Here is a 17,500-nt window from a genome sequence, read left to right on the forward strand (position 1 = left end):
AACACCACTAGGCAAATGGAACTTTCATCCCCCCCTCACCCCTCACTGTTTACGACCAGAAACAAAATACATGGAAAGTATTAGCCCATCGATTTATGGATGAAAAAATGATAAGGCAACTTAAGTCGGAGGAAGGGTTTACAAACGTCATAAAAAGTCAGATAGGCGGCAGGAAAAACAGGACCATTAAAGCCCCCAATTGGAGCCATATAGCCGTCAGTGTGTTAACTAGCGGTCTGCCTGCCCCCGCGCTCGCTTCTGCCGCCGCGGCTGCCAAGACGAGATTGCTTGTGACAGGTTTTACCACCGTCGCACAATTGCCTCTCTTTTCTTTCTCTTCTCCCCGCTCAGATGATATTAGAAATAAGGGTGATGAAGTCACAGTCACTGCCAAGAACACATGATTTAGGCCATCTGGTATGTGCTAAGCATATAATGATAAATGTGGATAAAATGGTGACACATTTCATCACTCCTCCTCCCTCCTCCACCCCTTTCCCATCTCACAAACCTTGTGGCTTTGCTGGAGTGTCTCCTCTCCTGTGCAGTTTTTTTCTTACTTAATACTCAAATAATTGCTGAGATTAAACGCTGCCACGAGTAGGCGGCCTAAACTAGGACTGTGTGTGTTTACTGTATTGCTTTGTCCTAGGCTGTAGGCCCTATAGTGTCTGTGGTGTATTCATTGTGTCAAACTAATGTAAACCACAGGCTAAACCTTGTTTGAAGCCTAGTCTGGCAGGTCGTACAGTAGCGGCATCGGAAGCCAGCTCTGTAGTGAGCTAACATTTACACAGGGACTGTGCACATAGACGACACCCACCCCCACGCTGCCCAGTCAGCAGGCCCAGATACAGACTGTCTACGCAGCCATCACTGGGACGCTGAGGAGACCAGGTGATGGCTGAGACAATAAGAGAATATGACTGGATTCATGTAGGAAGAGGGCACCTATATACTCTCTTCTGATAAACCAGTTAGCTGGGAAATCCTCTTTGAGACCTCGTATACAGTGATCAATATGTAGGGAAGGTAAGATCATTCCTGACACGTTAAACAGGGTTCCTGCAGTCAATTTTACAGATGTCACAGCCAAACTGGCAGCATAATTGTGAACATAACAGTAAATGTTCATGTTGAAATAAGAACAAACATAACAGTAAACAGAACTGGTGCCCCATTGAAGGGTTGTGTAAGGTGTGGAGTCCACAGCTCCCCACAGCAACAAGCTGAGCACCTCCATACCGTTCTGCATGCTCTTTTTGCTGGAGAAGTTTGAAGAATCTTCAGTTTGCATTGGGCGCATCCATCGAGATGGACACCAGGCTTCTCAATTCAAGTTGGTCCACACTATCCTGACAGAAAAATAGATTTAAAAAACAGAATAGATCACATTTTGCCACAGCATTGAACATGAAACATGACTAAGCAGACCTAGTTTAAATAATTAAATACAGATTTAATGATCAATCATCTATTGACTAGTTACTTTGACATAGCAATGCTAAAGAATCAATGAATGTGACAGTCAAAACTAAGTAATAGCCTACTTGCTAATAAATAAACATTAACTCAAGTTGGTCCAGACACCTGAGAAATAATGAAGTTATTTATGCTGTTACATCTAGTATTGTGTTGATAAGCAATGGAAATGATTCAAGACATTTATAGAATAGGCTTACTCTGTGGTGGCCTGGGGAAACCCGTCGGATGTCGCTGGCGTTCGTTTGTGGCAAAGAGCAAAAATAGATGGAAATCGCGATTTTGGCGATTTTGATATTATGTGGTATTCTAGTACTTTGAACTCCATACTACATTATGGTGAATAAACATTTTAAGAAAACAAAAGAGAAAGCACTTATTTTTATGTTTTTGTGGTGGGTAGTTTGTCTGCATCACAAGCAGACAAACGAGACCGGCTGATCTGCATAGGCTCCTCCCCCGACCCGGAGGAGAAAGGAGTCGGGGGCAGCATGGGGGCAGCATTTATCATCTTTCACTTTTTTTGACATGATACATTAAAATGCTCATAACTTTTTAAAATAAAGGGCTATCTCAGTCATTCAACCAGTTATGAATAGCTGATAACTTCTAATTTATGGAAATATAAAAAAATGAAAATGTCAAAATGCCACCATGTGAAGGGTTTTCCCAGGCCACCACACCTATATGCAACTTACTGTTTGTTATGTGCAACAGAACAGATCACACAGCATTGCTAATGAAAACAATCAACGAATGTGAGTCTAATACCAATACCTTTAAATAAATATACATACATCATTACTTACTTTGACATGTTCCACCAAGTCCCCCGCTGTTGCATGTCCATCATCAGAACGGTTACCATGGTTACTTGGTTACTTTATGGTTACCATGGTTACTTGGTTCCTTTATGGTTACCATGGTTACTTTAGAGACGGTTACCATGGTTACTCTTGATGCTCCGCTAAACCTTCGTGACGTTGACTATGACGTTTTGTCACCACTGCACGCCAAAGTTTTCGCGATATCGGAATCTTGGAATATTTTTTTTAAAAAGCTCACCTATGCCATCGTTGCTGTTGTAGGATTGATGTTAATCTGCAGTGTTTAGCACCCACAACACCTCCTGCTAGCTCAAGTTTGTTTGCTACCTGAGTGTTCACCGAAATGTTCTCACCCTGGGCTGCAAAGCTAGTGTTTATTGGTTCCAGATCTATTTCCATACTATTGTTGGAGGCGGCAGGGGGTAACTGATAGGCTAATTGCCATACTGCTTACATTGCAGACCGAACATTTCCCCCCAAAACACATTTAAAAGCGATACAGAGAAGTTATCGCAACTTCCTAAACAGAATACATTTTTAAGACCTGCCATCTCATATTTAAGACTTTTTAAGACCCCGGGGGAACCCTGGTTAAACCTATAACTCCACTTCATCTACACTATGCTGCACACGATCTCAAAGCTTCCATCATGACATAAAGCTGAGTACAGATAATGTTGACTTCTGAAATACAAAGAGACAAATGAAGCAAAAAAAAACTATGTAGTGTCCAAACACTTTTTTTTAATATGGAAAATGACAGATTATAAAGGTAAAACACATATTAGTTCACGTCTTACAAGGATTCAAAAACATACCTAGCTAAATCACAACAAAGTGTAAAACATATTACAGTTAACATCTATACACAAGCAAATGTACACAATATAAAACACATATATACACTCTTTCAATATATTATTATATAGAGATTTTGTTTCTTTAACCTTTAAAAACTGGAAGCTAAGCAGCCTGAAGAAGAGGGAGTGTTTTACCTAACTGATAATGCTATATCACACGTTGACGCTGTGCAGTACTGAAAATATCACACCAAAACCAAATATATATGGATAGGTAGTATTTCTGTGTTGTTGTTGGATCCCATGTAAGAAACATATATATTTTCAGTAAATATGACAACATTTAGGAACTAAACTTGGAGTGTTAACCGTTTAAGTGCCAAACAATGACAGAGGAAAAGTCTCGTCTTTCATAGAGGTCTCTGCCCTATATAACAGACCAACGTACACCATCAATACTTTCTGTAACCATGACGCCTGGTTGAGTTGTACATTACTGTGACATGTGACATGTTCCCAACAAAGATGAAATTATTTACAAAGATTATTTTTTGATTAGCTGCCTTAAAAAATCAGCAACAAGACAACAATCATATATGTTATGAATTTCACATTTTTAAGAAGTCCTGTATGTATGTGTGTCTTAATCCAATTTACAGGAAGCGTGAAAATGGAGTGAGCATTATGCACTTAACCCCCGACTGATCCCACATGATTGCGTGCATTCAGACTCGTACTCAATAAAGTGGCAGATGCTGGCAGCCACTGTGTCTGGGGAGAGGCATTGGCAGTCTCTTGGAGTGCTAAATCCTTCAAATGGTTTAGTAGTGACAGGGAAAAGACCACAACATTCACAAATGCAAAACGTCTGACTTCCATTCCTAGGCACTCTTTCCTCAAGCTGGTATCACTTCCATTTTGTTTTTGCAGTATTATTCTTTTTGTTGTTGTTGTTGTTGTTGTTTTTTTTACAAAAGCAGCAGAGAGAAAATGAGCAGGAGTGAGAGAAGGGAGGAGGGGGCGGTCGCTACCGGCGAGTGTGTGTGTGACGCCCCTCCGCTGTGCGGATGGGGAGTCCGGGGTGAGTTCTGCTTAAGTCTGCTGGGAGGGAGGGCCTTGAGATCCTCCAGCGCCCCGTAGGCCGCCATGGAGAACTCGGGGTCTCCCGTCGTGAGCAAGTCAAAGACGCACGATTGAAAGTACACGTCTTCCACCTGCAGGGTCTCCCTGCACTTGGCCGTGGCCCGCTCCACCGTGTAGATCTGGTGCGGGGGGAGGAGGGGGCCCAGCTCCGTGTTCGTGGAGCCCGCCGCCCCGGGGCCCGGCAGGCGGGGGTGGAGGCTCTGACGGCCCAGCGTGTGCTCCTTGATGAGCTCGTTGCGCGGGCAGCCGTGCAGGCAGAGCTGCAGCCCGCTGTTCTCCTCGGAAAAGTCTAAGGTGTCCTCCGGCATGCGGATGGCGAACGTGAGGTAGCGCCCCACCCGGCGCACGATGATGGAGGTGCCGATGTAGCGCGCCTGGATCTTCACCTGGCGGCCCCCCGAGCCCGAGCCGCTCTTCTCCACGATCCACAGGCTGCCCCCCTCCCCGCCGCTGCGGCTGCCGTCCTGGAAGGCGGAGGGCAGGTCCTCGGTGGTGGCCTGGTACACCTTCTGCTCCGTACAGCCGCGGTACGACTTGAAGATCACTGTTATCTGAAAGGAGGGAAATAAAAACAGAGTGGTTAACATGTTGTCAGTTCACTTCATGACATCACTGAATTTAAATACATAAACATATCAATTGATATCACAAAGCTTTTTTTCCCAAAAGGACAGTGTTGTTGTTGTACAATTAGCCTATATACAATTGAATTAATGATATGCTGGTGAAATGTAAGAGGTAGTGTCCTACATGACAGATTAGGAGCAGAGAGACCTTCAACAGGTGTAATACCACATTGAGCCACAGTGTGTCAGCAGGAACTTAACCTTTTAATTAAATGAGTTCTCCCAGCTTATTGTTTTAAAAAACTCTCAAACTCTTGTTTTTCTTTCTACTTGTCTAAGAGCAATGTAGGCCAGCTTTGTTATGGTTATGGTGGAATAAAAGAATAGTGAGCAGTCAAATTCAGAATTCTCCGACCTTACAGATAACCTAACCCAGATATAAATGAGTATAAATTAGAAAACATCAGTGTATATGTGACTATTTCTCCCCAACCTAGATTACAATCGAGCTCAAAGACAACTGTAATGTCTGGTCACACCAATATCGGTCCCATCTAGAACAAACAGTAATTAATAACGTCATAAAACACGGCAGACACGTCAGGATTCCTCCCAGAGTGCAGGATCAAACAAACAGAGCTGTCTTATAGCTCAGCGAGTCCATAAATCTCAAATACCTTTCACTACACCGACCACCCCGCCTAGCCCTGCACTCTGTGACATGAATCTGGAGTCAAGCCTGGATCTCATGAACGAGGCGTACCATTTCTTCAAAGCTGTTTTGTCAAAAGGAGGTGGCTACGGTTAACTTTACAGTTAAGGGGATACTGTAAGTGATGGATGATTTCTTTTCCGCTCCCTGACAGTTGTAAATTGCCACAATTCAAAAAGATGTGGGGGGGGGGGGGGGGGGTTTGCATGCGGGTGCTGGCACAAACACCCTGACTACCTACAGGTTTGCATTACTCTGCAACTCATTCACACACTCCAGCTAAAGTTTGCTCGAAGATCTCACACTCTTAAGTACTACTGGTGTGTAGGCTGCTTGAAATCATATGAGCAATCTCCAGAGTAAGTGAGAGATACTGAAATGTGGCCAAATTCGGTTGATATCTTCTGAGGTGTTTGGGGAAGAAGTGGTATTGGCTCAAACACATGGTACTGACACTGCTATTACACTGCTTATGAGAAACAAAACAAGTATGTGAATCTGGTAGGTCGACAGATACTTGATACTTGAGTATTCATGGAGGTAGTGTTTATCTGCTAATGTAATAACACTCTGTGTGTGGCCCTTTCTATGTGAACTAGACACCTAAATGCAGATGGTACCAAGTTCTGGCTAATCAAAGTACCAGACAGTGTGCCCGGAGACTATTTCAATCAGCAGGAGAAAGAATTCTCCTGTTCTGTCCAATAATTACTCTACTTTTCCAAATTATTCCATATTTACACAAAAGAGACCATCTAATTATTTGACCAGAGAGGTGAAAAAACTTGTCAAATGGTGGAAGGGGGGGAAAACGTTTGAGCGAGCTTTAATCACTACCATATGACCACCCATGTGTTAAAGGTAGAGCGATCAAGCATGCCCGTGATCCAACACCACTAAGTGACTCACCACCCCCTTGGTGTCTGGAGGAGCTGGGACAGAGAGGAGGGGCCGCTAGGGACAGCAGAAGCATTGCATACTGAACTCTTAACTTGATGTGTTTTGTAGGCTTAGATCGCAAAACATTTGCAAAGACCTCGCTTTAATATAACCGAATGACACACAAGACTTTTGTTCACGTTTTTTAGTTTTTGTCGCGCTTCGGCCCAGGTTAGAAAAAACGTTTTATGTATTGTATATCACCGTCTGTGGTGATAATGCTAAGTTCTGAAGCCGTGTTCTTATCTTACCTTGCTGGTTGCCGTGGCGCTGGAGCCCAGGACCACAGGCACGTTGGTCACCTGCACCGACAGGTAGCGGTTGTCGATGAGCGGCCAGGCGCCCTCCACCTTGCAGGTCTGGAACTCGTCCCGGAACGTCCGCAGGTGAGGGTCCCCGAATAATCCACAGTGGGCGTACTTCTTCTGCTGGCCCGCGGGGCCCGAGGCCAGCACGCGGCTCTCGTAGTCGCACAGCTCCGACACGACGGGCCGGGAGGTGCTGGGCGCCTTGGCGGGGGACGTGGGCCCGTCGCTGGAGCAGTTGTGCTGCGAGAACAGCTCCTTGATGCGGAACACGGCCGAGTGGTAGACCAGGTCTCCCCTGCAGCTGCGCGCCGTGCGCCGGGTACACAGCGCGTAGGCCCGCAGGGCGATGCAGTAGTCCACGTCCGACTGGGTGTCGTCCTGGAGTAGACCACTAGAGGGCGAGGTAGAGGCCACGTACTCCGCGTTGCAGCGCTGGATCCGGCACTGCTGACAGTGTGCTGCAGGGGGAAGAAGGGAAGAAGAAGATGTTAGCGACAGTTCAACTCGTACGAAACCGTCCCCCGGCCGCAAGTGCAAAAATGTAATAAACAGTTCATAGAGAGGTTCATGAGGAGTGTTCTTCGTATAGTGAGAGGTCGGTGGTTGTTTGAAACAGCAGGCGAGTGTTTTAGAGTGCCAAGTGTGTGTGGGGGGAACAGCGACTATGTGAAGAAAACATATTTCTGATAACTCACAGCTCTAGTCACCACCTAGCCTAAGTAATGCTGTTTTATAGTGCACATGCTGAACCTAAATACACAGCACACCTACATGTTAGCTGCACAGTCAAAGTTTTCCACTATCCAAGTTTACCTCAATCAGGAGGACCATTAAAACCCAAACACACCAGCCCACATTGGGCATGATCCCCCGCTCTGTTTCAGAGCAAAGTCAGTCAAGATGTATTTTCCACCAACTAACCCCTCGCAAAAATAACACACAGCTTCACTGCCTGGAGGAAACCAATCTGTGTAGTTTGCTTAAGGGTGTCGAATGTGGTTTGGCTGTTTAGTTACTGGGGCAATAGGGGGTGCATTAAGCTACAGTGCAGGGCATTGCCTGGCCCTGCTGTTTTCGAGGGTGGACTTCAGACCCTTGAGGAGCCTCACAAAGAACCACGCTTGTTCGGCGACTGTGGAACAGCTGGCCGGACGACGTGAGACGCTGCCAGGACGTCGGAATGGTATAAATCTTGCACTTCCTGTGTGAAGTTATGGCTCGGCAGCAGCACCATATCTGGTGGTAAATTGGGTCTGGGGGGGGATGACAAGGGTGACTCTTTATGCATTGGCACCTTTCGATTTTTGGAGGGTATCTTTAAATGTCAGGTGCATTGGAAGGACATGTAATTTAGTCTTGGACATCTGACACACTTATTTCTGTTACAACACAATAGGCCCACAGGCACTACCTTAAGCTAGAAACATCAACAACATCCCCATGGAAAAGCGAATGACAGATCCATCATTAACTAGCAGGCCATGCCTATTCACATAAACACGAGCGGGAACATAAACAACAGCCTTCCAAATAGTTTGAAAGAACACGATGAGAATCCATTTCGAAACATATTTATTCTTAAGATTTATTCAGACTGCCCTTGGCTTTCACATGTACACAGTAGAAAGCCTTGGTTGCATTTTAGACGCATGACAAATTGTGAATGCGTCTTTAAGACACGACGTCTCGACAACTCTACAGAGATTGAGTGTGAGAGGTCAAGTTAGAGCCATTCTCCATCCTTCCTCTGAATTCCTCCTGTGATCTCCCTGCCAGCCCTGGGGTCACTGAACTCTGCTTTTGATTGGCAGTTTTCGACAATCACAGCCTAGTATAGAGCCATCAACAGCCCTGTTTATTTCTAAAGGCTTTTCTTTTATGGCCAGGAGGTTCGCCACTCACTGACAACAAGCGGTGTGAAGGAAGCCATGTGGGGAAAAGGGGAACTTTAAGAAATTAAAGAGGGAGATGCATTTCCAATGCATTTTCCAAATCCAACCAAAAATAAGCTTGTGGGCGAAAGACAAAGTGCAAGAAGAGAACCTGTCAGTGAATATCAGTTATGGTGATACATTATGGGCTATAAAAGCCAGCATCATATTTCTCATAAAAGCTCATCATTAGCTCATTTGTCATACTAACCAAACAAACTTGGACAATAGGCCTAGGCTACGTTATGTTGATCAATTTGTAAAACGTTAGTAGTGTACAGGACAAGAGTATTTACGTATCAAAGTGTGTAAACGTTCATCAAAGATCACTAACTCTGTCCACACCAAAAACGATTTGTTTTCCAGATGTAGGAAAAACATCTAGACGAGCACAACAAAAGTCTTTGTTGAGTTGTTTTTTTTCTAAGCAAAACACATTGAAACTGGTTAGTGACACTAGTAAATCTACTAGTTAGTAAATAGTAGTAAATCTGTTACTTATCCCATGTGTTCATAACACAAACACACATAGCTAAACTCCATGCAATGGCCTCATTGACATTAGTATTGAACAACATAGTCATAACATATTCTATCAATATCATAACATTCTATGTCAATAATGAGTATTATTCCAGAGGTTTGACTGGAGACACGTTCAACAGAGGGACAGCCTGACCCCTGCATGGGAACAACCCAACCATGAGTGAGTGAACCAAACACCCAGCAACATTTCATTTTACAAGCTATAATGCACAACAACAAGTTACAATATGAGTAGGCATTGCATCCCTCCACACCTCTAACGTGGCTCGCTCATAACATCACTTCTCTCCATTGCACTTTAAAGCAACATTGGAAAATATTGGAAAATATTCGCTTATGATGCGACGTGAGTCCGCTGTTAGGGTTAGCACGCCTATGCTAAGCTACTCTTTTATTACCAGCTCACATTTTACGCAACTAAAAATCTAAATTCCCTAGATGGATACAGCAACATAAATAAGTAAGTAACGATTCAACACGTCAAGCCTAATAGTGGTGGTTATATGTGTAATAACTGTATCATAGATGATGTATTAGGAGCGACTTAGTTGATCACTGGATGATCAAAGTTGTTTTGCAACAAAAGTAGCTCGTGCTGTTCCACCCAGCCTGCGCAGCCTGCTGGGCTCGAGCCTGGACTGTAACATTTGGTCCCTAATTTACTCTTTTTGGACAATAACCGAATCTCTCTCTGAATTTGCACGGAATGTCCTACTACAAAAAAAACTAAAAAAGTAAGATAGGTTGTGCAAACATCCCCAATAACGTTCAGGAGTGCAGTAGTCTCATTGCATTAGCAGAGAGCTAACTTTCTCTAGCCCCAATAAAGCTGGGACTAACATTTGGTCCCTAATTTACTCTTTTTGGACAATAACCTAATCTCTCTCTATATTTCCAAGGAATGTCCTACTACAAAAAAAACTAAAAAAGATAGGTTGTGCAAACATCCCAATAACTCTGTTAGTTCAGGAGTCTCATTGCATTAGCAGAGGCTAACTTTCTCTACCCCCAAGAAAGTTTTCCAGCACCATCCTCCATGCATGAAAAATGTTTTGCATGCATGCACACAGTCACATGCACGGTCACATACAATATATGGACTTACCTGGTCGTAGCAGCAGAGAAAGTAAAACCATCATGCATTTAAAGAGGGAGATGCATTTTCCAATGCATTTTCCAAATCCAACAAAAAATAATATTATATTCTTGACTTACCTGGTCGTAGCAGCAGAGAGAGTAAAACCATCGTGAGGGTAATAGAGTTCCAAAGCTGCCGCTTAGCCCAGTTGTGAGGTCCGCTTCTCCCCATGCCAATCCATTCAGTTAGGATGGGCTTCTCATACTGCTGCTGGGCGACGCTGGAGCTGAGGGATAAATTAGAACCAAAAAATGCATTCGTCTCCCTTTGCTTTCCCCCCACCCCAAGCGCTGGAAAAAAAAGAAGAAAAAAAAGGGGCCCCCAGTCTTCGAGTGCGTTCGTCAACTCGCTCCGAGAGCGCCGGAGCGCACACTCGGGTTCGACGTCACAGAGGGACCGAGTGATTTGATTGGACAAGAGGCGTTCCGCGAGTGTTGGGTGGATTTACAGAGCAGGTTTACGAACGCACCCCTACAGGGTGGGTCTTAACAGGGGAGGGGTCTCCACAGAGGAGAGGGAGCTCAGAGGTGGTTGCTGGCCAATGAAAGACTAATTATTCGGTAACCACTTGATATTTACATACGCGGTTTGTAGCAATCATAGGAGTAATCCAATGGAAAGTGTTTCTAAAGACAATGGGTTAGGGTTAGATGCGAAATGAGTCCTATAATAATTTGATAGACTTATAGTAGGGTTAAAAATAAAAAATAAACTATTTTTTACATTCAATTACCCATACATGAGCACAACTATGTTATACAATACATACACATTATCTGAAGGTCTGGAATAGCAAATTCCTTTACCAGGCAGATTGAATTAAGAATTCTAGCCATAGGCCTACATAGTCTATGCATTACAAAGCATTTAGCTGTGGCAGTTGTCCATCTCAACAGGGCTTACCATGAGCTACATAGCAAATGGCCAAATGGCCAAATGCAAACAGCCCTGTTGTGTGTTGAGAGAATTATACGACTTTCCCCCACCTGCTTAAGAACATTCTTACTCAGGACAATGACTAAATACCTAACTTTGCAATTCATGATGTCATGGCGCAAATATGATTGAATGACAGATATGTGGTGTATTATGCGGGCATTGTGGAGGTAGGGCTACAATTTAACAAGAATGGTTTTGAAGTCCTCGTAAAAAAGTTGGCCTAAGAATGTTAGGCTGTGGATTCGATAGTGCTTGTGGAGAAATGCATACTGCTTTGCAAATGCATGGTAAAACTATCGAGAAACCAGGCCATACCACGTTGGTGCTGATTACAATATGGTCTGCCTGAGATTCCATATGTTACACTGGATGGTTTTTCATACCTGAGGTCACACTGCCATTAGTCTTGCAATATGGTAATTGTGTGGTACACCAACCTCCAGTATGTTATCTCCATAAGGATGGACAACATATCATTTGAACACTCTCACAATACAAGAGTAAAACACTTTCCATTAATTATACTCTCTCAGCTAAACCCCCCTGCTATTATTTTTTCCATTACATTTTCAGTTAGCAACTTTGTATGTTACTCTTTTTCCTTTTGTGGCCAACTTTCCATCTCTCTCGCTGCCTTGAACGACACTTCGTCTCTCATTTTCACAGCTGTGAACCCAGGACCATCTGCAGGGGTGCAGTGCCCACAGAATCACTACTTGCTTTGCACAAGAGAGAAGTTTTGTGGTTCTTCTGTCATGTAAATGGGGAATTTTAACAGACAGATTACTGAATCAAATATTAGTGTAAAGAAAACCAACATTCTTATTCTGCATAATTCCATAATTGGTTTGGAAACATAAATGTACTTGTACGGTTGGTTTTGAACATTCTGTAAAGTTTTAAGTCTGCATACCTCCGTTTTTGACTTTATTAGAGTGAAGTGAACCCCGACAGGTATTGGATCACTGGCTTCTCTATACACACGCTGGCTCCTTCGGCTACACAATTGTCTGATTCAGGTAGTCTGTCGGTCTTGTGAAAGGTGCTCACAGTCCTTGTTGATGTGGGGTTGATATATATAGTGGAAGGGGGAAATGAAGACAGCTCAACCCAAGTGGAACGTTTGGATTGTTCTGTCGAGCCAGAAGGGCCTCCTACATCACAGTGGGTCCAGTGTGCCAAGTGTATCCCCCCGAGCACCAGCGTTACAGTGTTTGTTCAGCTAATTTCGGGGGGTTGATCTGCTTTATGGCTGCTCTTTATGGACACATTTCAAATTCCCGGTACAGGGTTTACACAGATATTCAATGGGCCTTTGCAACATCATAATGTAGCAAAAGGATAGAGCCATGTACTGTAGGACTACTAGAAATGTATGTAGCCACAGTATATGCATCAATGACTCCCTGGCAAAGGGTTTTGAATGTAATTGTTGATTTGAATGTAATTGTTGATTTGAATGTAATTGTAACAATAACAAGGACTCCGGTTGTCTCACCTGTTCAAAAGCTTGTCTTCAGGATCTGTTGACAACATTTTCTCCTGAAAGAAAAGAAGAAACAGAAAAGCATGGTTGTTTAGTTGTTGTTTATGAAAAGCAACACATTTAAACTGCTCAATGATGCTTAAATCTGTTACTTATCCCATGTGTTAATAACGCACACATGCTAAACTCCATACACCCTACAATGGCTTCATTAATAGGTAACAATAACAACATAGTAATAACATACGATATCAATCATTCTATGTCAATAATTTGTATTATTATTACGCAGGTAGAGGGGCAATGGTCACTTAGTGCCTTGCTTTAAGTTTTTTTTTTTTCCTTCTTTACCATAGCAACTACATCTGAATAGTGCACGGTGTAGGCCTGAACGCTGGCATGTCTCTTCTGCTACTCTGAATAGACAATTGTCTCTTTCCCTAAATTAATCTGGCCTGTGTTGTCCATTGAAGAATTAATAGGACTTTGGCATCATTCAAACCACTGCTCAGTGAAGCAAACAGTTAACTCATCCAGGTGGATGGACGGGATGAATTCTTTCACATGAAAGAGACCCCCTACAGATGGTCCGCGGAGCTTGATGGGCGGAGAAAGGACCTCTTTCTTCCCCTCTCCTTCATTTCTTCCCCTTTCTCTCCTTTCTGAGCATATTGCATTGCATGACCCAGCAAATATGCATATTCCAACCTCTCAAAACAAGGTGGGGTGGGAGAGGGTATGCAGTAAATTGGGATGTATCAGGTTAAAAAAAAAGAAGACTGAAGCCCAGTAACATTTCTTCTGACACTGGATCACTTGTTCTAATACAATAGAAAAATGAGGTCAGCCTGGTAAAATTAGCCATCCGCCTCACGGCAGGCCCGAGTTCGGAGCAGAGCGGCTGGTCTGGTGAGTCAGAGAGAGAAAGGAGAGAAATAAAGCGAGAGTGCAAGAGAGAGAGAAAGGGATAGTTTGAGAAATAAGGGAATTAAAGAGGGAGGGAGAAAACAGACAGACAGAAGGTGGAGATTTTTTAAAAGAATCAACTAAGGGTAGGAATTGAGTCCGATCGAAAAGAAATGTGGCTGATCGGTCGGTTTGTCTTGGCTGATTCTACACCTCTGATTTCACAATCTACTTGTGCATAAATAAATAATAATAACAACAATAATAATAATAATAATAATAATTGTGGCTTATCAAAAATGGAGGTTACAACATATGGAAGGTGTGTAAGTCAAGAAGAGTAAAAAAGCTTAGTTAGCCAGATAGAGCATGAGAAAAAAACACATGAACAATGGTGGTTGCATCGTATCAGCGAGTCTTCAACACTAACACTGAACACGGCTAACTACGCCTTATAGACTACGAGGAGGGAGCAGTAGTATGCAGGAGCAGGAGAGAGAGAGGGAGAGGGGGAAGAAAAAGAGAGGGATTGGGTTTCCTCTGACTGTGTGTCTGGGCAGCTCCACATGTTCCTCATTACGCTCCTCACACTGAAGGGCCAGCTCCACACCGGGCCGCTTGTTATTGTTACTAGGCCCATCGCGCTGTGGTCTGGACAAAACCAGAGAACTGGGCCAGAGAGGAACAACTTCTACTCTCTTCTGAAGCTTTTATATAAACTACTAAATGATTACCATAGTAGCAATTGTCAACAGAAGGAGAGAGAAAAAAAATGGCCGTCATTATCGCCCTTTGTTTGTCGAAAAGATGTGTTTGTTTTTGTTGTTTTGGTGTTGGTTTGATACCAATCAACATTGGTTGGATTATTCGTTGGATACTCATCTAAATGTGTCAACTGACTAACTTGCATGTAATTGCTGGTGTTCCTTTGATAAAATCAGAGAGTAAAAGTGGAACGGTCACACTCTAGTAGCATAATGAAGGATGTATACATCCGATTCAAAAAAGGGTTAGGGTTAGGGTTAGGGGTTAGTTCAAAAAAAGCAACCAGTTCAAATGCATTTTCTAAGGGCTCATCCTTGTCTGAAGTAAAGTGGTCCACAGTACCTGAGCTGTGGGAGGGAGGGAGCAGAGAGAGAGAGAGAGAGAGAGAGAGCATGGCTGAGGCTGCATGGCACTAGGCCTCTCACAGTGAGGGGACTGTTATCTCTCAGCAGATAAGACATGCAGTGGTGTGTGAGTGTGTACTGGGCGGCCCTGATAGCATCTCTACTCAAGGATCCCACTTACGGCCTCTGATTGATACCTGACAGTGCACAGAGGGGGGGGGGGGGGCTTTCACAGTGTTTTTCTAGCTGCTCGCAAGGCCTCCTCTGTAGGTCGGCCATGCATGCATCTGTTTACAATGTTTTGGGGGTCCTGGATGTGGTGCCTGAGTCAACATAGTTATTTTCAAAGAGTTGCATGGCTATTTTTGGAGGGGGGATGCTGTTTGAACATGTTGTGTGGTTTCCAAAGCAAAGTATTTTTCATGATATGCTTTTATGAATTTGAGTTGAGCTCGCTAGAATATTTAAATACCCCAGAGTATGCCCACATTAAATCAATTGTGGTTCAGCAGTAGCTCGCTAATGTTACACTTCAAAGGAACTTCTATAAGACACTGCTGGTCATCTACAGTACCATTTGAATGTTTGCATAAATAAACTGTTGATCCAGAGAGTAGAACACCCCTTACAGTCAAGACACATTATCTCTTTACCGCAGGCTCTCACAGAGATCATGTGTGTGGGTGTGTTCTACCATGTAAAGCAATGAAGATTAAATGCAACACAGGAAATACTGTAAGTTGTTTATCGATGTTAATGTGTTACGTGAATGTACCGCTTTTTGCCTTTTTGCCTCTTTTTTTTTCTTCTTTTTTTTAAATTCTCACCTCTCTCTGCCCATCTCTTTTACACCCTTACAAGCCCTTCCCCCTCCGCTTCTTTTGGGACAGAACAAATGTTGTTGACATAGCGTCAGGCTCGGTGCTCTTGAATAGACAGTCAACTGACAGGTAACCTTAGACTCGGGGTCAAGAGGTCTTCCTGGGCTGATGAGGGATGATGGGTAAAATAAATGGAGAACCAGAATACAGAGGTACCTCTGATCCCGATGCCCACAGGGAGAGAGTGCAGGACCATTTAACCTCAGAGAAGATCTCACCCCTGACCCCAACCTACCTACCTGTGTGTGTGTGTGTGTGTGTGTATGTATGTGTGCGTGCGTGCGTGCGTGTGTGTGTGTGCGTGCATGTGTGTCTCTGTGTGTGTGTGTGTGTGTGTGTGCAGGTGAGTCAGAAGCCAGTCAACTCTGAGGCCCCTGAGCCCTGAGGTGTGTGAAAGGATTAGCAGGGGAACAGTCGGTTAGCTCTAGAGGTGTGTATATACATACTGCAGACAGATCAACGCAAAACCTCCCCTAATCTTTTAACCGTCACTTAACCACAAAAGGACTTTACTTGTAGTCTCTTTGATGGCGTAATGAAATCTAACGTTGCATGGACCAAACCATCTAAGGGGACGATGTACGACAAGTATGTGCAAAAAAGAAGACTGCAGATGTAATAATAATATTTTTTGCCATTTAGCAGACGCTTTTAATCCGAAGGGATTTACAATTACGAATTACAGGGACATTCCCCCTGGAGTAACTGAGGGCTAAGTGCCTTACTCAAGGGCACACTAGTGTAGTAGTGGTGTGGTTTTCAGGCGGGATTTGAACTCACAACCTTCCGATCACAAGTCCAACTCACTATCCACTAGACCACCACTAAGCTCAAAGCTGATATTTTGTCCGCACTTTCTTAGCTAAACATTGGTAGTAAATCTGTGCTGAGCAGGTTGCCAGCCTTATTTACATTGCCTTGCTTGAACAGGCGTGGGCTCTCCTCTCCTCCCCACGTCCCCTGTCACCCCTCCCCCACCTCCAGACACCTAGGGCAGACTGAATAACACAGACAGATAGCCAACAAATTGCTTTGTAATGGCTTTGACAACCTCTCCTTCCCCCTGGAAATGATAGACAATTCCCCTCTAAAAAGGATTTCACTGGCCAATAAAAAGATAACGACTATGATACATACCGCACATTTTTCCATATTACAAGCTTCCTTTGTGTGCCTATGTTATATGGTGCCGTTGTGTGCATGAGTTGCCTGAACAACTGGAGGAACTTCCATTTCCATCAGAAATAGATCTGCAACTGTAGAGTGGGGTTGTTTGAATGTTTCAAAGATATACAACTTTTACGTTTCGTTCTTGAACCCCCCTAACCGAAGGAAACTTCAACCGCATAGTTGTAGTGATTGCTATTTCAGCAGGTTAGGGAGGTGGAGGCTGAGATGTGGGCTGTGTGTTCATCCATCTGTCTGAGAAGGCAGGTTTTCTCTCAGCCGAAGAGAGTCTCCGACCCTCCCGCATGTGCCCCATGCTGTCACCAAAGACCCCGGGATTCTTTTCACTGTTTGCCTTTTACTATGTGTTTTTCTTCGTCTTCTTTCCATGCAGAAACTGTAAACCTTTGACTGAGTGCACTGACACTTATCCCTGACCTGATCCACAGATGGGCAAACGTTAAGCAAACATTGGTGGTTAAGACATTAGGGAAAGCGTTTTTCCTCTCCATTGCCCATCTCCATATTTCCCCCTGTATTTGTAACCACATTATACTTTGGCTTCGCTGTCTTTCAAACCAGTTGAATTGGTTCATGGCCTATTGGTTCAAACCTTCAAA

The 17,500-nt window shown here is 43.8% G+C and overlaps 1 protein-coding gene across 1 annotated transcript; it reads right to left on the minus strand.

The window, feature by feature from the left end:
* Window positions 1–3,817: 3,817 nt before the first annotated feature.
* Window positions 3,818–10,581, minus strand: rgmd (RGM domain family, member D). The gene is made up of 3 exons (XM_080537357.1): window positions 10,470–10,581; window positions 6,721–7,235; window positions 3,818–4,803 (listed from the first exon to the last, which is right to left on the minus strand). Exons 1-3 carry the CDS (start codon window positions 10,561–10,563, stop codon window positions 4,078–4,080), a joined length of 1,335 nt encoding a protein of 444 aa, XP_080393483.1. The 5' UTR covers window positions 10,564–10,581; the 3' UTR covers window positions 3,818–4,077.
* Window positions 10,582–17,500: the final 6,919 nt, after the last annotated feature.

This window comes from Nansenia antarctica (assembly GCF_963989245.1).
Source record: "Nansenia antarctica genome assembly, chromosome: 7".
Taxonomy (NCBI): domain Eukaryota; kingdom Metazoa; phylum Chordata; class Actinopteri; order Argentiniformes; family Microstomatidae; genus Nansenia; species Nansenia antarctica.